Source organism: Aulostomus chinensis, chromosome 14 (genome assembly GCF_037954235.1).
Source record: "Aulostomus chinensis isolate RoL2024-O1b breed Wild chromosome 14, RoL_Achi_v1.0, whole genome shotgun sequence".
In the NCBI taxonomy this organism is placed as follows: domain Eukaryota; kingdom Metazoa; phylum Chordata; class Actinopteri; order Syngnathiformes; family Aulostomidae; genus Aulostomus; species Aulostomus chinensis.
Window position 1 is genome coordinate 4,687,762 of NC_141333.1, and position 27,517 is coordinate 4,715,278.

The following is a 27,517-nucleotide window of genomic DNA, read 5'->3' on the forward strand; positions in this document are numbered from 1 at the left end:
GCATCTTGGGTGCACTGAGGATTCATGTGGTCAAGCACCATCGCACTGCAAAACATTTTTTACTAGCAGGATGGGTGGAATGAGCAGAATGCTACAGCCCGTTAAAAAAGGGCTGATCTTTGGGGAGAAACCGCAAGCAGATACCAACATTCAGAGTTAAGGAAGAACAGGTGCTCACTAACTTAACGGATGTTTTTTCCTGATGACATTTTGAGGTGTCATAGGAGAAATCCTGACTTCTTTGAGTACATTACGCCAGTAAAAACATCTGTAACTGTGTTGCATGACCTTTGTTCATAAAACAGCTGTCACCTTCATGGAGCTCTGCAGCCATTATTAAAGCACATGTATGAAAACACGCCTTGAGGTAAACGCAACAGATGGCAACATCAACATCAGCGCTATGTTAATGTGTGTGTGTTCCCCAGCTGCACACCAGAGTAGATTCATACTTGTGAACTACTGGTGTGTTTGCTTTTATTTAATCCATGAGTGCATTTCACTGATTATCATTGTGTGTGTGTGTGTGTGTGTGTGTGTGTATGCACATGTATGAGTGTGTGTGCCTGAAGCTGTCAGGTTTAAGTCTCATAGTTAACATCTGCTGTATTTAGCGCTGCCATGTTGCTCTGTGATACACACACCATCTAATAGAATCAAATGATCACACGCTGCCATGGTTTATCATGTCACACACACACACACACACACACACACACACACACACACACACACACTACAAGCTCATCAGCCAGCGTGCCAACCACTAGCTGGATTGTATACCACTGCAACCTGTCCTGTATTGAACTTTAGACAATGGTTTGAATTAAACGTAATGTTTTCTGTTGGTGACATATTTAAATTATTTTATCTTTATTATAGTTTTAAGCCTGTGCCATGCACATTTACCACCTTTTCCAATCACAACACCAAGACTTCCTATAGATTAAAAGCCAGAAATAGTCCCTTTTTAATATGAGCATATCTTAAGATGAAAGAAACCATTCAACTGGACTCAATTGGGTTAAATACTTAAATATTTTCAAAAAAATGTTAAAATCCCTCTGCTTGCTGTCTTTCACACACCTAAATCCAACCATCTTCCCAGCCTCACACCTACAGATGACTCCATTGATCATCAGCCCCAGCACCAAATATTTCTGGGCTCTCGAACCCAAACAATGGCAGCATCTGCTGCCAGACCAATTCTGTAATGGAAATCCCACATTCTCTCTCGCCGTGTCCTTCGCTCGGCCATCCAGGCACTAATGTAAATGAAAAGCAGTGGGACAGGGTGTTGTTAATGTGTGGACAGGGACAAAGCTGAGGTCTGAAGGTATTGTATCGGCCCTGTGACACATATCCCGCCATCACCACACACACCCTCACACACACCTCCCCCTCCCTCTGTTTTCTTCATTGACAGCTCCTCAAAATCAATAAAAATGATCTTGGAGTCCATCCACCATTTGGCTGCATCATCTTGGAAGTGGCTTCTTTAGAATATAGCAGCCATACTGTACAATGGGCCAGCCGAGCGTGTGTAATTTAGCATTGATTTCCCCCCTCCCGCCTCTCTCTTCCTGACTCCTTAGCCTCTAGTCACTGCACACAACACAAAAAAAACTAACTTCATCACACACTCCGTTAATGCACATGCACAATAACCCTCTTTTCTCCTGCCCTCTGGTAATTCCACTCTTTCTTTATCTTTTCTGCTTTCTTTCTCTTTCCTCCTTTATCTCCCTCATCGTCCCCTCGCTTCGTGCTCCGGCCCATTTCTAGAAATCTCTTCACAGGTCACTGTTCTTTCACGGCCGTAATGGATGACTTGTGCAAAATGTTTTCATCTGGTCAACCGGTTCATTTTGTTTACATTTTCTTACATTCTGTAGATCATTTTTCACAAATTGATATCATCAACTTTTTAAATTTCAGAATGAAATTTAATTAACAGGTCAGGCCAGATGTCAAATAATCACAGATTCCTCACACGGATGACGGCAAAGAAACGGAACCTTCACAAGAAAATATGCAGGAATAAAAGCTTGTTTTGACACGGCGTCAGGGATCGGCTCACCGGGGAAACACAGGCTCTCTTCAGCTTCTGCAATATTTCTGTGCTCAGCGGTGATAATCAAGGTCTGACTTGTCTCTGTTTCCAGCTAATTGATGGATAACCGATGTTTGGAACCGATCTGCAATGAGAATTATAATTTTGGAGTCACAATCAGAAGAACAAAAACTCAAATGCAAAATTGTCATTCGACTGCTTTTGAGCAAATGATAAAAGCTGCATCTTAACAATAAAATAAGACAGGCGAGGAGCTCCCAGCAGCATTTCTTGGAAAGTTAACCAGAACTGTAATAATTTTGGGCTTTGGTGGCTGCAGAGCTGAAGGGGCCCGTTTTTTTCAATGATGCTAATGATCCAATACTGAATATTTGATCCCACAAGGCTAATAATTGACCAACCGCCAGTAAAAATCAAGTAAAATTAAAATTCATGATACATTTTCATGTGTGAAAGAACATCAAAAATCATCATGTCTCAGATTTTAAGGTTTGACAAAGTATCTTTGAAATATAGTAAAACATTACTTCTGAAACTAAAGAAGAACCTTTCACATGTTGAGGTGATTTTCCCACCATCTTCTTCAAAAATGACATTTTCATCAATTCTCAGGAACTTTTTTTTTTTTTTTTACACGGAATATCATTCGAAAACAAGCATCCAGTTTTTGAAAGATTTCCAATATATAGTAGTTGATTTACAGACAAGAGGGGAGGGAGCTCTACGGATTCTCACTGCACTGCGAGATGTTTTCCTGTGAACGCCGAGAGCGGCCGTGGAAGAGCTGTGTCGCTATGAATCAAACCCGATCGAAGCAGCAGAGGAACGTGGGAGGATGAACATGTTTTTTTCACTCAATTCCTCTTTGAATTGCTAATTTTTTATCTTTTTTTTTTTTTTTACTGACATTTCTTTTACCGGCCATCTCTGAACACGCCATTTTAGATTGATTGATGGTGACTAGCTTCTGAGAAAACTAGCATAACTGCACTGTCAGCTGGTACTCAGACAAGTTTGATGTCTCTATGTTGCCACCAACGCATTCACCAAAACAGTGAGGAACAACACGATAGCAGAGCAGCTCGCAGGGGAGAGATCGGAGGTTTTTGACATGTGACACACTACAGAAGTGTCTCACAGATAATACAACCGAGTGTTGGGGGCAGTTCAGTCCACAGTCTGGATGTCCAGAATGACTAATTTTAACTTTGGAAACTGTCTCATCATCATAACAAACTCCTCTTTATGACATCACACCGGAAGCTACATTTCTGTAGTTGTTGACGACATTCCGACTAAGGATGTCGACATTTCTGGCTCACTGGTAATGCCTCTACATACACCTATGACCTTTGTCAGGTTTGTGACATTTCCACGCATTCCTTTACAAACCTTTGTCAGGTTTGTGACATTTCCACGCATTCCTTTACTCAGCGTTGTCCAAGGTAACAAGGACCTTGAACGGTGCCATTTTTGACCTTGGCGATCACATTTCAAACAGTAGTGATGACGCATTTATGCAAAACCTGACTTAAAAAAACATGTACAACAACATATCATCAACTTGTGTGAATCTGAGGAGCTTGTTGCATGTCATCTCCCAACATTCATGTTCATATGATCACACACACACACACACACACACACACACACACACACACACACACACACACACCCCGACAGCTGTCAGTCAGTCTTTGAGAGCGGCGTGTTGTTTGTTAAGTCTGACACTCTGCCTCAGCCACTCTAAGCCTATTACTGTATTCATTCTCTGCTGTTCAAAACATACACACACACAGTGGCGCTATCGCTAAGACCTTATTCAGTAAGCCTAGCATATCCTCTAGCCATATCGCACATCATTCTCCCTACAAACACACCCTCCATCACACACACACTAACACACGGTATCTGAATCGTCTTTTTTTCCTGAGTGGTGTTGTCATCGCTGTTTGTTGAGAGTATCATTTACAGCCAAGGTGTTTGAAGAAAGACACCTCTCCCATGGCGTGGTTTGTGTGTGTGAGAGAGAGAGAGTGAGTGAGTGTGTGTGTGTGTGTGTGTGTGTGTCTTTAGAGTGGGGCTTTGCTGCTCCTGACACCGTTATCAGTTCTAGTCGAATGTATTTCTTATCGAGGTGGAGGTGTGGAGGGAGGTGGGGAAGAGGGGTGGGGTGTGTGTGTGTGTGTGTGTGGGGGGGTAGACGACCGACAATACAAGCTTATCAAACGTCCTCAGCCATGATTCAACCTGTCACTCAAGACCCATGCGCACGCGCTCTCTCACGCACACACAAAATCACAGACAGCAGACCTTTTTGATTGATAGATGGCTTTCCCAACAAACAGAAAGCTGGGATCAACATCCTCGTGCCCCCCCCTCCCTTTTTTTTCTTTCTTATACACACACTTGTGCAGTGGCAACGTATAGACCTGTGTGTGTGTTTGAAGAGAGACAGAACATTCCGGAGTAACAAAGGTAGGATTAGGGATGCATTAGTTGGCCGTGGAGCGAGAGGCCTGTCAATAACAGCAGCCAGAATAAACCCTGAAACCTCGATAAGAAGACAAAGGACGAGCGAGATAGCAGCAAGCAGAGAGAGGGAGACGGAGGGTGGGATCAATAGAGAGGGAGGGAGAGAGAGAGAGAGATGGATGGATGATGAGGGAGAGAGAGAGGATCAATATCAAGAGAGGCAGGAGGAGAGAAAGTTTTCACAAAGAGACAGGCTGAAGAGGGATGTGGACGATGGTAGACTGAGAGTTGGTGTTGGAGTTGCTGTAGGTGGGAAACAGAGTTGGACTACGAAGGGTTAACATTTGTTCTATCTGGCTGTTGAGCAAACCTTGTGGTTATTTTTGACCAAAAGTAGCAAATTCTCAAAAGTTACCTGTTGATTCAGTGCAGACTAAAGTTAACGGGCCCTTGGTGTTTTTTTGGCATTGGGCCTTCTCACAATGAATGACTGGAAGTCTCTGGAGTCTCAACTCTTACTTTGCTTTCAACTCTCAGTAACATTTATGAAAAAGCAGCGAAAAGAGGGAGAACAGTTTTAGATAGTTAACTCAACATCTCCCTGATGCTGCGTCAAGAAGAACTGATCCAAGTGCTGATTGGTCGGTTGGTCACATGAAAAAAAATCCATCTGAATATGAAACAGTTACACTAAGTTACAATCAGCGCTTGTAAAAATGTACATTTTGAATCTTTGATTGTGAAATGTAGAGCAGAGCTCTGACACTTCAACCTGATGCCTCCAAAGAGGATCCAGAAGCAGCTTATTGATTCAAGACCTGCACTAACAACCCACAAGTCAACACGGGAATCTTTGGTCAGAGGAAACCTACTGATTGAACACGGATCATTTCTGTCATCGATCTCTTTAACGTTCGTTTTCGTGTTGAGTTTGTCGACAGAATTGGCACGTCCTCCCCGAGGACAGCCCCGAGACAGGAGTCCCCGCCCTCCAGCACTGGAACATGAATACATGTCATGTCTAAAGGAGCGTGTTTGGATCAAGGGTTGCACAGCATCTAGAATCATCTGTTCTGCATTCAGTGTGTTAACAACTGCAAGTGATTTTGAGTTTAAGTTAATGCAGGCGCATTTGTGAAGAAATTCATCCTGACACATGAGAGATGCACCTCATCTGACCATTGAGAGTCCAGATTCAAGTCTGAGCAACAAACTAACTGTGAAACTTTATGACAACATCCCTGAGGAAGGATCCCGAGTTTTCAATCAAATCTGTCCGAGAGAAGGATTGATTTATTTCAATGGTCATTTTTGGAGCTTTAATTTGTGCTGTTGATCTGTAGCAGGTTATTAGTGACAGGCGCGCCTGATAATTTAATAATAACCAGGGTTTCAGGATCCAGCCTCATCTAGTTTACATCAAGCTGTAATGGAAAAGCAGCTAAATAACTCACTCATACACTGTTGATCATCCTGCCAGGGACGTGACATCTTGAACTGGTGGTTTAAGAGCCACGGGCTCTTAGCCACAACAACACTACCAAGGCTAGAAGTGATGACAGCAGGGTGGGTGGGGAGGGGAGGGGAGGCTAATTGTTTCACCGGCTCTCATTAATTAATTTCCCTTTCCTATTTATACTGGAAACACTACATAGGTCTGGGAGGTATGGGTGATGATACGGAGGGAGAGACATGAATACAGAGAGAGAGAAAGAGACGAGCGAGAGAGAGGGAGAGAGGCAGAGCATCCTGTTCCCGTCAGCGTGGCAGCGAGCAGCTAGCTGTCACACAAAGACACAATGAGACCCGGCAACAAACAGCCACTTAAAAAACAGCCTGGCAACAGAGAGCAAATTCAATTAGAGAAGTAATTAGTAGATACAGGGCCAGGCAGCGGGCTGCGGCGACGCCACAACACAGGAATTAATAGGCGCGGATAGGAGGAGGACACTGTCATAATTAAGAGGCAATCACCTATGTCAATGAATACCTAAAAAAAACACAGCCCCTCAGCGCAAAACTATGAATTCAGTGATCACGAAATATTTCAGGAGATGATTAATACAGCAAATTCATTTTAAAAGACTATTTTCTGGAAAGATAGCAAGACAATTGCACATAATGCACCCGCCTGGCATTCATATTGCTAATTAAATTTTTTTTCTTTCTGATAATTTGTGGAAGGATTGCTCTTCCCTCTCGTGTATGTGTGTGTGTGTGTGTGTGTGTGTGTTTGCTCCTTCTAGAGTTAGAAGCACTGTTGTCGCAGCCTCAAATACACAGTCGAAGCTGTTGAACAGAGCTTGAAACGCCTCCCCGCAAAACGCCGCCACCGATGACAGAGGGAAAAAAAACCCGCAACAACGTGAAGACAAAACAACAACTAAAACTTGCAGCTCCCCTCCCTCTTCACAACATCCCTCAGTACGCTCCTCTTATTTATCTCCCCTTCCTCCACCACCTCCCCCGCGACTCCGCAGATACAAAAGACCTAGCAATTAAATTACGCGATAAGCACGAGAAATAAATCAGCAGGTTATTGATTGATTTGTCTCTCTCCTGGGGAGGGATGGAGGCCGCTGGCAGCTATCACTTCACACCAACAGCTCCTCTATCGCTAACAAATTAGCCTACATGCTTCGAAAAAAATCCCTCAGATGAGACAGCAAGCCTCCGAACAACAGACAGAGAAGCTTTGCAAAAAAAAAAAACACACCACACATCTCAAGGATTTAAAGAATCACGACAGTCAACAGCATAAATGTTTCTGCTGGGTCTTTCCTGAACATCTGATCAGTGAGGAGACAACAAAAAAATAAAACTATTGGAATCAAATAACAATTTCTGTGAGTATATATTTGTACATACCAGCGAGAAAAGCAACAATGATGCAACGTGTTTCTAAAATATCTGCATCAAGTTCACTATTGTCTCATGGGAGCTAAATGTTTTACAACTCTGTCAGAACTCTCACACAGCACTTGATTTGCAGATAATCTCTGCTCCTTTTCTGTTTCTGACGGCAAGTTTCACCTGTACAACTACAGTCAGGTAACCGTTAGTTACAGTGACTTTCACCCGAGCCACGACTTGTGTTTCAACCAAAGTTTTAACGACGTCATGAATGTTAAACATCAGTTCTCCATCTTTCACTGAAGATGCTTGGTGCTTTCCTAAAGCTTCAACGTCACAAGCGTTAAAGGTGACGTTTTGTTTTTTTTTGTCCATAGGAGCTAATGGGAGGAGTCACGCGTCACCTGCAGGCCAGGTGGATTTGGTAGACAAGCGCACTTGATGTAATACGTAAAGGTTGTGGTTGCGGTTTGCAGATTGATGAGATCCTGGGACGTGGATGTTGAGTGTTTTCCTTTTTTGCTTAAAATTACAATTTTCAAGGTCAAAACGGTCAAATTCCTAAGGTGTAACAGCAAAAACTACCAAGACTTTTAGGTCAGCGACATCACTTGAGCCCTAAACACAGACTGGAATATCTCTTAGAAGTGTAACTACTTCCATCAGCCAATTCATGGCTTGTGACCATAAATATGAACTCGATGGAGCTCAGAGAGCTCACACCGCCACCTTGCTGACAGACAAGCACTCAGACGATGAAGGTTTGAGCCAAAACTCACAAGAGGGAAAACAAAAAATGCCATTTTTCATAATATCAAACAAATCTACCCCAACATTCGGTGCAAAGCTTGGTGAAATTTGGCCTTGTAGTTTTTGAATTATCCTGCTAACAGTCAGACAAAGGCCACCAAGAACTTTACCTCTATGGAGGACAAAAAAAGCTGTAAAAAATTGTAGAAATAGAGAATAACTGCTTAAATAATACTAGTTCTCATCCTAAATCACCATACACACATTTATTCTGCAAAGTGACACAAACCAGCCAAACTGTTGCACACCTGGAATTTCCTACTCTGAATGAACATTATTATATTTCCCAGAAATATGCATATCGGTGCAGAATGTTTTAGCACCGATCTTCTCAAAGACATAATACATTTAAGAAATATTTTTTAAAACGAGTCAGAATGCAGCTCGATTCCCCTCTTTATGCGCATTCCACCGATCCTCTGGTGTCAGTGCCGTTCGCCTGAGAACTTTGGGTTTTGAACCTCTTGAACAAACACGAACCAACATTTATGTAGAAAGTGAAGGTGAAAAATATTGGCTTTGACCTCCACTGGTTCAAATTTCCACACGAGAAAGAAATGGCTTCACATTTTATTTTATCTTCTATGTGGAAATGAAAAGCAAGTCCCACGTTGAGGAAGGGTGGCAGGCCGTGATGATGAGCTGACTTTCCACATCCTCATCTTTTAAATACAGATTTAGTTTCTTCGGCTTGGTTAAAAAATGGAGGGAGCAGAATTTACATATTCATCTGTGACAGTTGGGGGGTTATTTGGTGCCCCATTTTGGAGTGATGTGCGAAAAAAATATCCACTTAGCCATATCATCTCCAATGATCGGGACTCATAAGCCTGGCAATAGGCTGAGAGGGGAGGATAACACTAATATGGCCTCAGATTTCTATGCGGGACTAGTTAATGCTATTTACTGAGGAAGGTAGATGATCGACTGGGGAGCAGAGAGAAGGGAGGGAAGGAGATGGACATTAAGTGGCCTTCGGAGTCTGTGGCCGCTGCTTTAAGAGCCAATTACCAGGCTAATGGAGTTAATGCCAGAGATGAGATGGGCTTGGGAGATGAGAGAAGAGAGGGGACAGCGGGAGAAGCATGACACTGAGACAAACTGCAGCAGAGAACGATTAGTGTTTGTTAATCTGATGGGCAAATCGTTGAGCATCAAACATACTGTAACACGTCAGGAAAGAAACCAAAATGGGATGGAGGGGCAAGACGGAATCATGCCACAAAACACACGCAGACAAGATCTGTCTCAGTTTCATGATCCATCATGTTAGGCTGCAGATTAAAACTGTGATCTCCGGGCTTATAAACGATTTAGCCAATTACCAACGTTATCTAAAAACGCTTTAATTTGCCATTCAGAGCTGCAACAGGGGCCCTCAGAGCCGTCAATGAGGGTGATTAGAGCCCAGATTGCTGCTTCGAAAGGCCCCAAACATCTGCTGCCAGAGTGACTTGGAGATGTCAACGCAGAAAAAGACTCCTCTTCAGAGGATGGCATCTGATTAGTGAGGAGAAGAGGAACGAGAGAGGAGAGGAGAGGAGAGGAGAGGAGAGGAGAAGGGAGGACAGGAGAGGAAAGGATGAGAGAAAAGAGGATGAGGAGAAGAGATGGAAAGGCCTGAGTTGGTCGGTTGCCAGCCAGCTCAGTGTGACAGGGAAGGCCCATCTGTGCACCCCGACACTCAAGATGGCAGATGTAGAAGCAGATTGATTTTCATTCAGCTGTCATGATACACAAGTGGAAACACACACACACACACACACACACACACACACACACACACACAGTGACACGGTGTTTGAAAGCTCTGTCAAGTGCCTGGGCTGCTGTTGGCTGTCACTTTGCCAAGCTATTCCTCTCCTTCCTGTCATTTCCTCATTCCCTCCTTCTCTTTCCCTCTCTCTTCCTCCGTCTGTCTCTCTCAACGAGTCCTAGCAGAATCTAAACGCCACATCTGGTGCTCAAATTAAATCATTTACAGTCCATAGAGAGAAGCGACGTTTGGTGACAATATAGCCGGTGGGGAATCAGCGTGTTTTCTCTTAGCTCGCACACCATCGTCTCTGCTGGCATCTGATTAGATGTCATTGCTGAGCTGCTCAGATGCGCAAGACGTGTTTTCTTGTTGCAGGCTTTAAATCAGTGGGTTGAAAACGTTATGGAGGGAGCCGATCATCTGGTGTGGCGCCTCTGACACGTGCACTCCTTTCTCTTTGTGTTGTCATTTCCAACTGTGGCTCTGTTTTTTTTAAAACTTTTGTTTATTTCCCTTACATAAATGTTTCCAAGGTCACCGACAGTTGGTTTCGAAATCACGGGTGGTTGAAAAATGGTGGTGTGAAACCTACACCCTTCGGATAAAGTGCTCGCAGACAAACTCAACAGGGTGGAACTGCGGGTGAAAATAATGACCAGGAGATCTTCTGTGGTAAGTGGCGTCGGTGCCACATCAGCACTTGAAAGGTCAGTGGAAGTGAAGAACTTCCACCCCCGCTTGTTTCCCACCCGCAGTGACAGCCAAGACCGAAGTTATATAACCAAAACTTTCAAAATTTGAATCGACAAACACAGTGTCCATGACAGATTGACACGGACAAATTTGATCCCAGTCATTCGGTGCCAGCTGTCAGATGATGTACGTCATAACTTCTTTGTTGCCTCTACAGTTGACCTGCGACCCTTCCTCCTCTCCTCCTCCACAAGTTTAAAAAAGATGAGATTTCAACAATTCACTTTAAAAAAATCCAGGCACTTTTCAAACCCTGAAAAATTAAAATTCAAGCTTTTTCAAGGAATTCCAGCACCTGCGGGAACCCCTGTGTAAATAGACAGCCTAAATCAATGTGCAGACACAGTTTGCACAGACAGATGCACGAGGAAATCTCACATTTGAGATATTCTGATTGAGATCATTGACCGAATATTGCCTTTGTGCCATGGTACACAATAACTTTTGCTGTATGAAAAAGGGACAAAAAAAAAAGCAGAGCCAGTGACCACTGTCTGAAGTTTCAAGTTTTCAAATTCCTGTACAGAAAACTGACCTAGGTGATGCAACATCGCCAACATTTTAAAACACCTGGGCAGTTCTAGAAGGATCACAGCGGTTCTGTTCTCCTACGGGTCTCATGTGGTCTGGAATCACGATGTGGACTCAGGCAGTACATTAACATGATGTTCGAGAAAGACGATTTATTGCGTTAGTCCGAACCGAAACTTCCCTTTCAACAACACATGTAGACACATTAGTCAAAGTGAAACTCCTAGGTACTAAGTTGACTTATTTGAAGTCGAACTAATACGCCATAATTATGCAGTTGGGGATCGGCTTCCTCAGGCCCGGCGCTCTGCACTTGTTCCCGAGTTCTCCCTGCAGTATCTGAGCTGGAGGTCCAACAGCACACAGTAAAGGCATTTGGTCTTTACTAGAATTGCAGTCCAATCAAAAGTCAACTCATCATGTAAACCCGCTAATGCATGGTTCTCTAAACCACAGGGCCACAGGTCCACCTCATATGACCCGCATTAGAGCCTCAGCTGGCCCAAACAACATCTGCCGCTGCTGTAACGGAGTTGTAAGTGCCAATAAATTAGGCCAAAATGTTCCTGCTGTTAAGGAACGTAATGAAATCTGAGTAGAATGAGAGCAAGATAGCCACATTAGCATGACATTAGAGGTAGGTGTATTAAGTGAGTAATATTGTCACCCCATTAGCAGTTTTTTTTTTCCAGCTTGTCTAAGAAAAATAAGATTTTGGGACAAAACAACAAAAACTAAATGATCTGTTGGGACAGAGATTTACTCCATGAAAAGGTATCACAGCAATGCATTCCTACCAAAGGCACAAAAAACACACTTTCACATGACAGCTGCTGTGAAAAATCTGTCCACACACTCCAAAAGTGAACAATAATGACCACTGGGGTTCAGTCAATCAGCGGTTGTCTGACATTTACAAAACCTTCAGCTCCCTGCTAATCACATTCAGCCGTCACTAACGGCTGTCCCTCAATGCTTGATTCAGGCCTATTAAAATTAGAGAACATTTCTTGTTTTTTTGTTTTTTTTTTTGTTTTTTTTTAAGAATTCAAAAGCGTGTCATTTTGGAGATTTTGGGAAGCTTGATAGAAGGCTATTGACTTGGAACTCAGCCTGGGAACGGACTGACTTCTGTGAAATCCCTGTAAAATATGAGACTGGTGGTCATCCATCATTACAGACGGACAGCACAGGCCTTTGTTTGTTCGACTCTGGCCAGTACTGGACTGGTCTGGCTACTGGAAAGACTGTAGTGTGTGTGTGTGTGTGTGTGTGTGTGTGTGTGTGTGTGTGTGTGAGTGAGAGAGAGAGAGTGAGAGAGACAGTTGACCTGTTGTCAATTAGGAGCCCATATCGTTCCATTCCCCGGGGGTGAGGCTGACTCTGAAACATTAAATCATTTCATTCACTTCAAACCGATCATGCTGTTTCCCCCGCTCACACTCACTGAGCCCTCACAGCTCCAGCTGCCTGCTGCTTTGGCCACATTTAGCTTTAACTGTGGATGAAAGTGAATTTCAGAGGCTGCAACACTGCAGCCATGCAGGGAAGTCACAGATCAATGTGCCTCAGCAGATATGAAAATGAAAGCAGTTATGTAACCAACTTATCGTTGTTGTTTTTAGGGTTAATTTAGAGGACAGCCGCAATACAATGAGGTTGGTTTATCATCAGGTCGACGTGACAGCTAACAAGCTCTTGTTCAGTAGTCGGAGACTGATGTGAGAGGATCAATGTGACTCAAAGCTTCAATGCTACTCTGAAAATGCTGATTTCAGGCTTTTATTTGTCTTTCAGCAGCAAAATATTTCAACAAAAAAGCGACCCCCCCCCACAATTCATTGAAAAACTTTTTAACACACTCAGGATCAAACAAGCAGCAACTGGTTGCTTTACAGCTGGAGTTGTCGTGAGAATGTCTGTCTGTTAGCAGGATATTATAAAATGTCATGGACGGATTTTCATAAAATTGGTGGAAAGACAGCTAATATTACGAGGAACTCAATTCTAGAATGGGGAATTCAGAGCACTGAACATGATTTCTGATAAAGAAGAATATTTAGAGCGGCATTCTTTTGCATGGGTCACTTTTTTTTTTTTTTTTAGTTGTACTCATGCATTTTTGGTTTGTTTGTGATCATCAAATGGGAGAAATAGCGTACTGGTGATTTTCCTCCATCACTGTTGGGTGGTATAAGCTACTGCTTCTTTTAAAGAATCACAAAAACACCATCGGATAAGTAGATCTAATCACTGGTTCCAAAGAAAGCTGATATTTGCAGCTGAGACAATAATTCTGTAAACAATAAAAGCTCACGAAGACAGACTTCATCATTCCACTTGTTCTTGTTGAATCTTGATCAATAAAAACAATAAAACTGAAAAGTCAGGACTGCAAGTTGTTTACATCGCATCAAGTTTTTTAAAAAAAAAGTGCAAAATACTTGGTGTTGTATCCTCTAAGGAATCCACACTTACAATAATCTTGGATGTACTTGTAGTGTCTTTATTTGACTTGTTAAGACGTTCAAGTTTGCATGATCACACACAAACACATTTAGAAAGTATCATACACACTTAGGCCTTGTTAAAGTTGCAAATTCTCAAACTGATTTAGGAATAAATCCCATATTTCCGATCGGTGTTTGTTGGTGGCAGACTCCAAATCAGCTTTTCCATAAAATCCTCTCTGACAAAATGTGACAAACTATTGTTCTTTGTCTCCATATCACTCTAATCCTCTTTCTCTCTCTCTCTCTCTTCCTCTCCATCCCTCCATCACTCTCCCCAACCGCAGGAAGAGGCCTCAGTACTGACCGCCATGAACACACACACACACACACACACACACACACACACACACACACACCAACAGTCTGCTCTGTGGGTCTTACTGGGGGGCTAAGCTGTGTGGTCACATTCTGTATGAGTGTGTGTCTGTGCTAAATGGGGAGTTGGCCTGGATGTCACTGGGTTTTGGCTCTTTGGTGTGTGTGGGTGTGTGGGTGTGTGTGTGTGGCTGCAGTAGATGGACTTGGCCGGACTTAGGAGAGGGCTAGCCGGATTTGGCTAGTCCAACTGTGTTTGTGTGTGCGTGTGTGTGTAACTTGCTGGCTCATTCTCAGGTTGATTGGGGTTTGTGTGTGTGTGTGTGTGTGTGTGTGTGTGTGTGTGTGTGTAGGTATGCTGCAGATCAGTTTAAGCCTTACAAACCCATTGTTGTGCAATAAAACCATCCTCTCATCTCTTATAACCTCTTTGTTTGACAGTCCATCCCTGCCTCTGCTAATATGCTAACACACTGCGGTCTAATGCGCTATAATACAACACTGCAGGCGGAGCGATGCTGCACCTCCACCCCACCATTTCCCACATATTAGCCAAAGACAGCTTCAGTATGGCTAGCTTGGTAGCACTGGACTGGTTGTAGAAAAACTCATATTTGTGTTTAAATAGTCACAAAATAACTACAAAGAACAGATATAATGGACCAACCAAGGCATTTCAGTTCATGGTCGCTCGCAAGTTCAAGGTGTATTGGCTGACTACTGATATTATTATATGATGCTATTTAGGTGCTAGCTTGCTACCTTTGCTATACCTGGTAGCAGCGGTCAGCAGCAGGAAATGGTTGATGACGTTTACAAAGACATTCAGCAGCAAAAGATCATGCACCGCTAGCTCCGGCGCGAGGGCACCACACACCTACAAATACCATCAGCCAATTAGATCATAATTATTATAATGACAGCTAAAATAACTTAAATAAATAAGAATGACATGCTGACTGCTCTTGGTGCTGTAACATATGAGTACATTGGAAGTGTTTCTTTCCATCAGATCTTTTGAATGATTCGCTTCATGTTTCAGTGAACTGTTGAACAAGATAGGGCACTTTATATTCGAAATGTAAGAACTGATACTTTCATTCCGTGGCAGCCATATTGAATTACTGATTGATTTTTGTACGCTAGGACAGTTCCTTGTTTCACAGACGAGCAGTGAAGGTGACTGAATGATGGTGGATAAGCATGTTACACATCCCCCAGACACACCTGGAAGTTCATCAACAATCTATGAATCTTCACCGTTCAATATCACACGTTCATAACCCAGCCTCGATCTTCGGAAGAGAAGCGATGAACGAGTGTTTTTCTTCCTCACTGGTACGTGAATGCTGAGCTGGTATAAAGTGGATTTAAAGCTTGTTGCATTTGATCAAAGTCCTGCCGATATCAGCTAAGCTCTGGCAGCCAAATCCATCATAATACTCCTCCAGCACCCACAACAAAGAGACCAGCAACACGAGTAAATAAACATAGGCAGAAAAATATCATTGGAGGCCCCCCCCCCTTTTGAGTGAAATAATACCACTGACTACAAGGGCCATAATTGGTGGCAGAATTAGGTTGATAGAAGATGGGAGTTGGGCAGTAAATCCATTCAGCTGATGTGTTTATTATTGAAGTGTTTGAAGAAATATGTTGTTTGTCCTTGATTGAGTGTCACAAAAGAGTTATGGATTTGTAAATTATTTTTAACTTTTTTTTTTCTTTAATTAATCTCTTCACCAGAAACAGGAGTCAAAGTGAAAAGCTTTAAGTTTCTCAGCCAAACGTGAAAGACACAACGGCTCTCAAGATAAATGTATTATTCCAACTCAAATGAAAGCAGTAGAATTCTTAACCAACGCAACGGTGGCAGAGGGAAAACGGAGCAAGATGTCGAGAAATTTGCGGATTTGTTTCAGGCGACAAAACTCGGTTGCTGTTGTGAGAAGTCGGGATGCGTTCAGGTGTTTTCAGCAGGACCATCGGGTCGTTTTTCACCATAATTCCGCTGTAAATACCTGAACATTTTGTTGAGACATCAGGGCATTTTTTTTTTTCATTCGTCAACACAGTCAAACTAGACAGTGCAGTTCAAATAGGAAGGTTCTGTTAGGTTATGTCTTCCTTAAAATATTTTCAGCATCATACTTGAGTGCGCCGTTGGGTTGTCAAATCAGTGTTTTCAACTTGGCTGCAGTGCTGGAAACAGAAGCACCGCCCAACTATGCAAGGCATCAGCAATGATGTCATCTCTTATTGAAAATTCACAGAAGTACGCACAAAGTAACTGTACACAAAATTGCGGTGCATCTTTCATGAGAACATGTGGAAAATGGCGAGCTAAAATTTCAGCCCTACGAATGTGTGGCATCGTCCTTTAGCAGGTTAGCTCCTGTAAGTCCTACAATAGCTGGACAGAAACCACTAATGTCTTAATATACAATAAAAGAGAAGCATCTGCCAAAGAAACACTTAAGCACATGCTACTATCCCATCCACGTGTTTGCCTCCCGTTCGCAGAAAAGTTTCCTCCATCAACCTCTTAAGTGTCTGGCCTTCAGCTATAATACCCCTCTTTACCTCCTCCCTCCATCCATACCTCCATTGCATCTTAATGTGTTTGATAAAACATCAGGCGTGGAGGGAAGGGCACAAGATGGATGATGTGCTTTTTTGGCCAAAACAGGCATCGACTAAAGGACGAGGATAAAGGGCTGAGTCTTCTCTGTCTGTCTATCGGAGTCTGTCCGTCCACTCGCTGCATTAAGACGCCGTCCGGCTTCTTTTCAAAGCCAGCCACTCTCGTCGGGGCCGCTGCATCTCAGGGCTTTTGTCCCCCCTCAATCTTCCCCATCCCACCTCCGCAGCCACCATCCCCCGCCTCTCAGCCCGCCGCTGAGTGTCTGTAATGGCCCAGACGAGGAGGGGTGTGTGTGTGTGTGTGTGGGGCGGGGGGGGGGTGAAAAAACTAAGGAAGTGAGTGAAATGGAGGAATGGAGCAAGAAAAAGAGAGCGAACGAGAGGAACTGGGGGGTGAGGAAGGGAAGAGACAAAAGGAGGAGAGAGGAAAGTGATGAAAGACAGAGTAGTGGTGAAGGAGAGAGGGGAGACACAGGAGCAAGAGGGGGGGGGGGGGGGGGGTAAAGGAGGCCGAGTCTTTAGGAGCAAGCCAGGCGGCACTAAGCATCTCTGTTGCTGCCCAGTCAGGCCTGCCTTCCCCCCTGGCCACGAAAACCTCCCCTACGCCCCCTCACCACATCCCACCCTGACCAAAGCGCTCCACTCACCTCGCCTGTCCACACACACACACACACACACACACACACACACACGATTTCACTTGAATTTGCTGCACTTGTGAGGACTTTCCACTGAGCTACATCAGATCAATCTAACCCTAGATTAATTTTCCAAATTAAACAACAACATCAATTGGTCCATGCAGCGATCTGGCAGGGTGACGTCATCAGTCTGCGCCTTCCAACATAGTTAAACATCATAGTTGCTCATCAGTTATTATGCATGTTTAGAATTCATTCACCCTAACAATACGTGAGTCCTTTTGCGAACACCAGATTGACCAGGGACTAAAATGAGAGTGATCATAGGAAAAGTGGTCTTCACTTCATTCAGCAACATGCACAGTATTCAACAGTAAGTTACCAACACTGAGTTTACATAGAATTATTGATCTAATTGATCTAATCTAACTTCTCTGAAACACACAACTTTTGAAGGGTTAAGTTTCCACAGAGATAAATTTTAGTGTTTCAATTGCATCATCCTACTTTTTTCAAGTGCCAATCTGAAAATAAATAAATGAATAAATAAAAATTCTTAATTCTAAGAAACAGCGTCATTAATATGAGTCAAACAATAATCTCCAATGAGAGCTGAGTTGCTTACAAATAGAATTGAATCAATAATTATTGGACAAAGTTAGTGCCTAAAATTATAACACAAAATATGTCGCTATATGACCTACATCAACTTAAATCTTCTTGAAAGTTGCCCTCGCAAGAATGGCAATACCGTGAGCGCATGCGCCTGTGCGCGCACACACACACACACACACACACACACACAGCTAGTGGCCTCAGGACTAATTGCTAGATTGGAGCAGATTTTCTTGTTCAGTTCAGGACTGTAATTGTGAGGAGAGCAGAGAGGAATGACAGCAGGGCTTCAAGCTGAGAGGACAAATCACCGGGGGCCGCCGATTAGACCGCACCGATGTTCACATGTCCGTGTGTGTGCGTGCGTGTGTGTGTGCGTGCGTGTGTGTGCATCCAGGGGGTGAGGGGTTAAGCCAACCATCACTCAATTCCAGGTTTCCGTGGCACTGACCTCAAACCGCGCACACACACACACACACACACACACACACACACACACACACCGTGCTGACCCTTACAGACCTCAAGTTACCACACACAGGCCAGAGAGAAGAGGAACAATTTATGTCGAAGCAAATAAGAAAATTATCTCCACACTTCTCCACACAAATGTATTTACTTTTGCGTAGAAAAATATGAAATGAATGTGTGAAGCTCATTCACAAATTGCAATTTGCCAACCTGTGATATTTCCAACATAATAATCACTGACAGCTTTTACAAGGCCCATTAATATTAACCTGTGTGAGATACTGCCCAGCACATTTTCTGATTAAATTATCCTTAATAAGGGAATGGTCAAAGAGAGATAGAAACAAATGAAAACAATGACGCGTGTCGTGGACACGCCTGCGCATTAAATTGCCCTATGAAGTGCGATTTGAGTTTTTGCAGCATTTTGCAGCACGTGCGGCAGGTCAAACCGCTTTACGACACGTGTTCGAGCAGTCATTGGTGCAAACTACGCTTGAGTTGAAGTATTTTACATTTGCTGCAAAAAACAGAAAAAAAAAATACTTGGAAATATTCTTCAGTAGCAGCCTGACAGAGTCTGTTTCAAGCCAGATGCAGGGAAACGCAGTACAGTAATGTGGTCAGTCATTCAACTGAATACTGCACATGCAGCTAAAACACGCAACTTTAATCTTCTTTACTGAGATTAAGGTCGATAGTTTGATTAGAACCATTCTGATGCTCAACAGAGAATCTGAGGTAAATGTATATGGATGTGAATGATGGGAAACTGAGCCTGTTGAACTGCCAAATCAAGTTTAAATATCAGTGACAAGTTCAAAAATATCCGTTTGACTGCCAGTGCATGATGTCACTGCACATGCCTCCATGTTGAGCATACAGTACGTCATCTAACAGCGCAGTTGCTTTAAAACAGAGACAGGTCAGCATCGACTCCATCGCCTCGTTATGGTTCTTTCTCTCTTCCTCCTCCTGCAGGAGCCTCATCAGACCCAGCAGGACAGGAAGAACTCACACCGAGAGAGACAACAGAGAAAAGCAACACACGGAGACAGAAGCCTCGCTCTTTGCAGCACCGCATGCACTTGGCTGCAAGATAATCTGCACCAGCACACAAGCACAGCCAGGAAGGCCTCTAACAGTTATTCCACTCTCACACATCTGCAGCAACATCTGGATGTTTTCCTGCACCGCTTATTTCAAGCAGAGAGGTGGTGCGAAAAGAGCAGGATGAGGAGAAGAAAATCAGATATTCAGAGAGCCAATCAAGAGCCAGTAAGTCAATAATTATGACGATCCCCCCCGTCAGCTTACCTTGCAGTGATGTCACGGATGTTATTATGACAAGGCCTGCAGTCCTGTTGTCTGATTGGACATCAGACGCTGTCCCAACCAGCTTTACATCCATAGCAGTAGAGGGAAGACAGACACCCCCCCCTCCCCCCATCCTGAGGTTGGGAGACTGAATTTCTGCCTCTTTCTCTGCCTGTGTTCTGGTCTTTATGGCTTGTCTGTCTCTCTGGTCTTAGTTCTCTTTGACAGCATGTCTAATCTAGAAGGAGGACACGTGTCTGTCTCGTGCAACTCTGATCTCACTTTCTGCCCATTTTCCTGTGAATCCATCCTCTTTAGCTGGCCTCCCTCTCCATCCTCCTCATCCTCTACTTGTCTAGCCTTCCTCCCACAGATATGATGCCTTCATCTTGGCCTCCATCTCCCCACCTTTCTTCCACCTGGTCCCTGGTCCACCCCTCCCTCCTATCCTGGGCTTCCCACATTTTCCACCCAGCCTCCCCTGTCCTGTCATCCCGGTAACCCCCAGCCTTGGAGCACCTACCCCGGCCCCAGCTCTCCCTCTAGCCTGCCTCTCCTCCAGCCTGCCTTCCCTGCCTCCCTCAGCCCCAGCTTTCTGCTCAGTGTTCAAGGGGAGAGCCAGCTAGGAATGCTGTGGCTCTAGACGTTTTGTCCAAGCCCTAGGTCTCTTTCACTGAGGCAAGATTAGTTCATACAAAAACTCAACAATACACCACTGAAAGCCATTGTTGATATTCAACATTTTTCACATAGCGGAGCAGAATAGACAATGTGGCAGCCGGGAAAGCCCGAAGCGGACTACCAGGGTTGATGGCTGATGGTATCTCAGCTGAGCAAGGGCCTTAATCCCTTTTGAACACACACACACACACACACACACACACACACACACACACACACACACACACACTCAACAGCCTGGAGACAGCAAAATCAATACTGCTCGCTCTCTGTGTCTGTGCGTGGACCAGTGGGTGGGTGAGTGTGATAGGGAGGAGAAGGAGAAAAGTACTGTTTGTACCTCCGCGTGTGGTATCGGACTGTCTCCGAGCTGAAGTGTTCTCAGAGCTTTGCATAAAAAGGATTCAAGGTTCTGTATCACATTACAGTGACAAGTTTATTTCACACAAGTGAAAAACAAAAGTGGCAATCGGACAATGGCGAATGTCACTTCTTACATCTGAAATGCGGTTTTCGATTAAAGATCCAATTTTAGTTTCAAAAACGACGTGAAATGCTCAAGTTTTCTACACTTGTGTACAGTTGTTAGATGATCAGGGCTCTAAACATCAATGTGATGATTTCATATATGGTTTTGTTTTATGTTCTGAGAAATATTCCTGTTTAAACATTACTTTATCCCTCACTAGCCCGATCAAATCACAAGCCAATACAATTTATACTGCTGTATCGGTCAAATTGATATTAATTTAAGAAATATTAAGAAGTTTTAAAATTTTGAATTTGTTTTAAGGATTTATAGACAAAAACAAGAATGTCTTTCAAAAGAGTTAATATGAAAATCCATTTTTACATGAAAGCTGAAACTTTTAAAAGTTTAACATCATCAATTATGCTAATTATGTTCCTCAGGTGACAAAAAAAAAAAATCCCTTCTAAAATCTTAATATAGCGAGAGGTGTGGTAAGTGTTCATATCCTTCAATAAAAGTACAAATCAGTGTTGGAAAAAGAAAATATGGAAAAGCCAAGTAGGTTTTTCGGTTTCAGTTCTTAGGTGAGTAATCTGTAAATGATCATAGTTTTTGTATGTAATATGTAATCATACCATTTACAATAACCTAACTGCCACTCACTAGCTGTTATTTTCATTATTATACTATTAATAGCTTCATGATTGCAATATTTCCGGGAGAAATACATGGAAGTAGACACATGAGGTGGCAGAAGGTTTCCTTTCAAACAAATACATGAATTCTAATGACAGAACTACCTCAGACGTTTCGACTGACAGGCCTCAAGTCTACCGTTACTATCCTGATTATTTTACACAGCAGAGTTCAACTCGACTGCGGCTTTAGAAATGTGAACCTCGCGGCAAACTGGAAGGTGTCTTGGAATGTCAATGCCATCCTCAGAAGGGTTAATAATTGAAGAGGGAATAATATATATGAGGAGGGAATTGAAGGGTGAATTTAAAAAATATTTGAAATAAGCCCCTCCCTGATGTTGAGCTAGAGGACAGAGCAGGATTCAGAGGGTTAATGTAGCGAGTGTCATGTCATGTAAAACTCATAAATCATGTCACGTTGACGGAAGCATTTCATAAAACATGATTAAAAGTGTTGTGTAACATTGGGAGCGACAGTGTCAGACTGAGACATCTTAATTGTGTGCTAATGGTATGTAATGAATGTCATCAGCCTCGAGGCTTCAGCTAACGAGCTAAATGAACTGGCACTAATGGGCCTGTTAGCTTATCTTAGCACGAACATTAGCTAGCATAATAAAGGGTTCGTTCTCGGCTGACAGAAGCTGAAGGCTTTGAGTGGCACAGCCAGTTCCTACAAGTGTCATATTACAACTCAACATGTCTTTTAAAAAGTGATTTTCAACGCAAAGCAAAATGGAAACGACGACTTGTGAGACTTATTGTCACAGTGACAGCAAATAACAATCACACAAAAATAGAGTTCCAGAGACTTTGCTCAGGTCCTCCTACTCTCCACCTGGGCTCCAGATCCGAATCTGGATCCAGCTGCCAGGCTTTCCCCGGACCCTCAAGTCCGCTAGGTAGCAGAGGAGAAGAAGAAGAAGAAGAGGAGAACGAGGAGGGAGGGAACAATTGCCCTCTCTTTCTCTCTCCATCTTTTTTTTCCCTTCCAATTGACCAATTGACAGCTGATTGATGGCTATCTCCTCAGCCCGACAAAGAGCAGCATTAGCATAACTAAAGCGACGTACAGTAGAGAGGGGCAAACAGTAAATTACATGTTACCCCCACTCCTCTCTCTCTCTCTCTCTCTCTCCCTCTCTCTCCTTACCTCTGGCTCTTTCTCTCTCTCCGCTGTTCCACTCACTCACTCATTCAGTCGAACACTACGACAGGCAAACAAAACAAAACAAAGTATGCTTCTTGTCCCTCCTGTGAGCCCTTAAACAGTACAGCTTGACAGCTTCTTTAGAAGCAAACACACAAAAGGCCTGACAGAAAGGGAGAGAGAAACGCTACCCCCCCCCCCCCACCACCACCACCACACACACACACACACACACACACACACACACACACACACAGGATACCATTTGAATACCACACTGACCTTGGGGAGGGTTTCTGAGGTTTGGGATGGCTCCGATTTTGTGCCAAATTTCAGCACCAAAGCAGGCATTTGTGCACCCAATGTCAGCAGGGACACTGTGTGGCAGACGAGTATAAGGTCACAGTCTCGTAACGGAGTTTACAGGTGGATTTATCGCGTGTCAGGATTAGAGTTCGCTTGGGCCACATTCGCTAAAGGGCCTTGAGAACTTTGTGATCGTTTCAAAGCATTTTTATTCCCTCGTCATTCCAAAGAAATGATCATCTTCACAGATAAAATATGAAATCACTTCCGTCCAATTCATATCCGTATAAATTGCCAAAATCTATAAGACATTTGCAAGCAGTTTGAGTTGCCGTCAGACACAGAAAGTCACTTTCACATTCTCAGTCAACTGCAGGAGAACAAAGAGGAAGACGCACCAAAGTTCGTCTTCACTAACATATTTTAACTGATGACGAAGGAGCAGAGTAACTGACTTCCCAGCTAGAGATGGGATATCGCACCATTTCACAGCTACATTAGCTTACATGCGACACGTTAATGATCCAGTGGAATACAGTTAAACAGGCTGCATAGGTGTGTATTTTAAAAAAAAAATCTTTTCAGAAGAAATACTGCATGATTTACAACAGTTTAACAGTTCAACCGTAAAAATACTGCCAACAACAAATATAACGATAATACTGGAGAGGCAAGCTGTGGTACTCGACTCAGTGTTGGCAGATGTCAAAAATGTGGATCAGTGCATGTCTGGTTACAACAGCTGTGTCTTTATTTGAAGTGAGAACCTAGAACCTGAAACTAGAACCTTTATTTAACTTTAATCACACACTTCATCGTGTCTAAACTTAATCGTTATCATAAAAGTGGCAGATCTTTGAGAAGCCACAAATAAACACTATCATCTTGAAAATAGGGACATACAGCCAGCCAGGAGAAAAATGTGAATATGTTCAATAATGAGCCGTTGTCATGGTTACGAGGAGACAATATCAAACAACGGCATGGAATGGCAGTTGCATCACATGAGCTATTTTTATGACCAACAGAAATATACATGTTCAAATAAACACTGGAACAACATGAATCAACAAAATCCCATCAAATGAATTAGTCCAGTGTACTCTCACATCAGGCGCTGCAGAGAATTATATGGTAGATGACCTGTTTTTAGCATCTTTCAACCTCAGCAGTACTCAAAGCCCTTTACCGTCTTGCCTCACCCATTTAAACACAGACACACACACACACCTACTTATCAGAAAGTGATGGGAGTTCAGCATCCTGCTCTTCAACACTTCAACATGGCCTCTGGAGGAAGTAAGGCTCGATCCAGTGACCCCCCAGTCATTACACAACCACTGTGCCTCTGAGCCGTGCGGCCCGGGACAAGAGGAAATGGAGGGAAGCTACTTCCCAACCGCCATGTTTGTCCTCACAACTGTAGGGATAAAGAATAAAATAACTTAAAGTCATCCAGTGTCTTGTCAGGAAAACTGACACAACTATCTGGTTACTTTTCCTACTTCTTCTATTTTTCAAATTCCATTCCTGTGCATATTTTGTTTTCTCAACAGTACCTCTTCTGGTACTTCTTCCTCACCTTTAATTTAAGACGTATACAAACGTATTATTTCACTTTTAAAATCCTACTCATCCCAATCTTAGCTGAGCTTCACTGTGCAGAAGGCAGACTGTTTTCACATTCATCAGAAAAACCACTAACATCGGGACAAGCACAGTAGTGTACAGCTGTGTTGCGTCCCCAGCTTAATATGTCCATCCATCCATCCATTTTCTACTGCTTATCCTGTTAAGGGTCACAGGGGGGCTGGAGCCTATCACAGCAGCCTCCGGGCGAGAGGCGGGGTTCACCCTGAACGGGTCGCCAGTCCATGGCAGGGCCAACACAGAGAGACAGACAACCATTCACACTCACAGTCACACCTACGGTCAATTTAGAGTCTGGATTAACCTCGTCCCCTCTTGATGTCTTTGGACTGGGGTGGGTGGACCAGAGAGATCCCTTGCAGGTACAGGGAGAACATGGAGACTCCACACAGAAAGACCCCATGCCCGAGCCGGGGCTCAAACCCGGAACCTTCTTGCTGTGAGGTGACAGTGCTGACCACCGCAACACCGTGCCACCCCTCCAGTTTCATATTCTAAATGAAAAATCTTTGTCCAGTTTTTTGTTGAAATTTTAATCTTTTTCCAAGTACTATCGTGTCATTTGTAGAATTTAGTTGAATTTGTAATTGGAGTAAAACAACCCTTTTTCAATAAGCAGATGATCTTTAGACAATTTAACCACGTCTAGAAGGAACATCTAACATTTCCTGCTACCTATGTCCTGGTGCTGTATGTTCATCTATACATGCATGTGGTTTTGCACTGAAGCTCCTCATTTTGAGAACTTCTCAATTCCTCCTTTCCATTTTCTTTTCTGGACTTTTTTGATAAATTCCTGAGTAGGGATATTTTCATTTTCAATCCAGCTGTTTGCTCGCTGACTCGACCAGGTGTAAAGCAGCACACAGGTTTCTCCTGGGTGGATGGATGGACGGATGGAGGGGTGAGCCTACATTGGCCTCATCTCCTCTCCCTCTGTTTTTTCTTGTCTCTCCCCCCTCTTAGGCCAGCAATCTGTTCTCTAATTGTTCATTCATGGTGTGAATCTTTAAATAGGAGGCCCTAGCCTGGCACTAAGATAATGACTCACTCTGTGTCGTTAGCTAGCGGGGCTAAATTACTGCTCGCTGCAGATCTACCATGGAAATAGGCTACAATGAGAGTGATTAGTCTTGTGTCTTTTACACACCAAGGCGCTCTTCAGTTCAGCAGGACACACAGAAACCTTCCTTCACTGCCCCTGTGTTGCATTTCCAGAGTCAATAGCCTCAATAGTGGGGACAAGTACACTCACTTGGCTCGGGAATTAATCACAAATAAGAACATTTGTGCTACTGTTCATATCTGCAAGTTTGCAACCAGAATGTTTTGGGTTTTTTTTCTTTTGGTGGTTCTGTTTTACTTTGAGGCAGAATATAAAGTGATCAGTGTCAGTCTGTACATTCAACACATTTTCAGACACTTCTTTCTCGTGATTAGTTTCTATGGCAACCTGCAAACAGTCACAGGGTCTGAATTTTGCAGGGAGTTTCTGGTCTTTAAATATTTGACACGATTTGAATGTTTAGCGAATCTAATCCTCTTCCGTTGTGGTGCTTGTTGCTATTTATTTCTATTTAAAGTTTTCAGATATGTCTTTTAAACATTAATCTTGTGAGATTTGTCGCCCTGACATGCAAACCTTCACCATTTGCCCTCGGCACATAACCATATTTGCATTTCTGGGGCGTCAATTTCTACGTCAATGAAGGCGTTAGAAATAAAACAGTATCATTGAAAGGAGCATGGCAGGTAGCGACAGGGTTTTGTTTTGTTTTTATATCTTTGGCTCGTCTGCTTTTCAAATTCACTGCAAGTACAATACGGCTCATAGCAACATGCTGAAAGTGGCCTAGAAATGACAGCTTTCTCTGGGGTTCAGTGTTTACGTCGATGCAAACTGAATCTGGTAGATACCCGTGTAGGCTGCAGGGTCATTTGAATGCTGATTAAACCCATTCAAACTGCAGACACAAGTCAGAAGTTAATGAATACTAGCTTTTTTTTTGGGGGGGGGGGTGGAAAACGGGCTCTTGTTACTGTTTTCTTACTTTACATTTTCTTTGCCTTGTATTTTCTTTCTCATTTCCATTTAAGTATGATTGTCTATTTGCCTCTCGTGTTTGTTCCTCTGCCTCACTGTATCCTTCCGCCGTGCAGGTGTGTTTATATAAATGTGTGTGTGTGTGTGTGTGTGTGTGTGTGTGTGTGTGTGTGTGTGTGTGTGTGTGTGTGTGTGTGTACTTGCTCATCCACGTGAGAGGAGCACAGGGGCGAGCTTGAGTGGCACACCACTGATGCACAACAGGAGAGTATTCTGTCCTTTTCTTATCCACTGCTTTCCCAAAACAAGGCAACAAGGAAAGGAGAGGAGAGGGGAGACGAAGTGTCTCTGCGTGAGGTTGCTGGTCAATGACGTGAGGATGAGAGGCAGAGACGTTGGAATCGCCATCATTCCCTGACACCCGCTGGAAAATGCCTACAGGTGTGTCTGTGTGAGTGTGTGCATGCGTGTGCGTGATCATAATATTTCAAATTACTCACTGATGTGTTTTTGAACTGTTAATGACATAAGGAAAGATTTGGTGCATCTGATACATCTTGGTACTGAGAAATGAGTTCATCAGTCAGAGGACAGCCAGTCGTCTGGTACGAGACAACCAATCACGGAACACTCGTCTAATTTTGTGTTTCCTGGGTTATGTTACAGTGCTTTTGTATAAGGACAAAGAGTGAATGACCACATGGAAATGACACTCCTGTCAATATATAGGTCACTGATGATGAAAC

General features: G+C 43.3%; 1 protein-coding gene across 6 annotated transcripts in view; it reads right to left on the reverse strand.

Moving 5' to 3' along the window:
* LOC147249499 (uncharacterized) overlaps nucleotides 1-27,517 on the reverse strand; it is a 157,256-nt gene that overhangs the window by 56,671 nt on the left and 73,068 nt on the right. For 2 of the 6 annotated variants that reach the window (XR_015119385.1, XR_015119384.1), the window contains exon 6: nucleotides 2,081-2,198. The exons of 1 other annotated variant lie outside the window; for it this stretch is intronic. Coding sequence is in view for 2 of the 5 variants with exons in the window: in XM_086225524.1 (XP_086081650.1) it covers nucleotides 19,771-19,903 (133 nt within the window). In the remaining 3 variants the exon portion in view is untranslated. Of the gene's footprint in view, nucleotides 1-2,080; nucleotides 2,199-19,770; nucleotides 20,182-24,311; nucleotides 24,405-27,517 lie in introns of those variants that run through there. 3 more of the 6 variants (XR_015119386.1, XM_086225526.1, XM_086225524.1) reach the window with 3 other exon arrangements.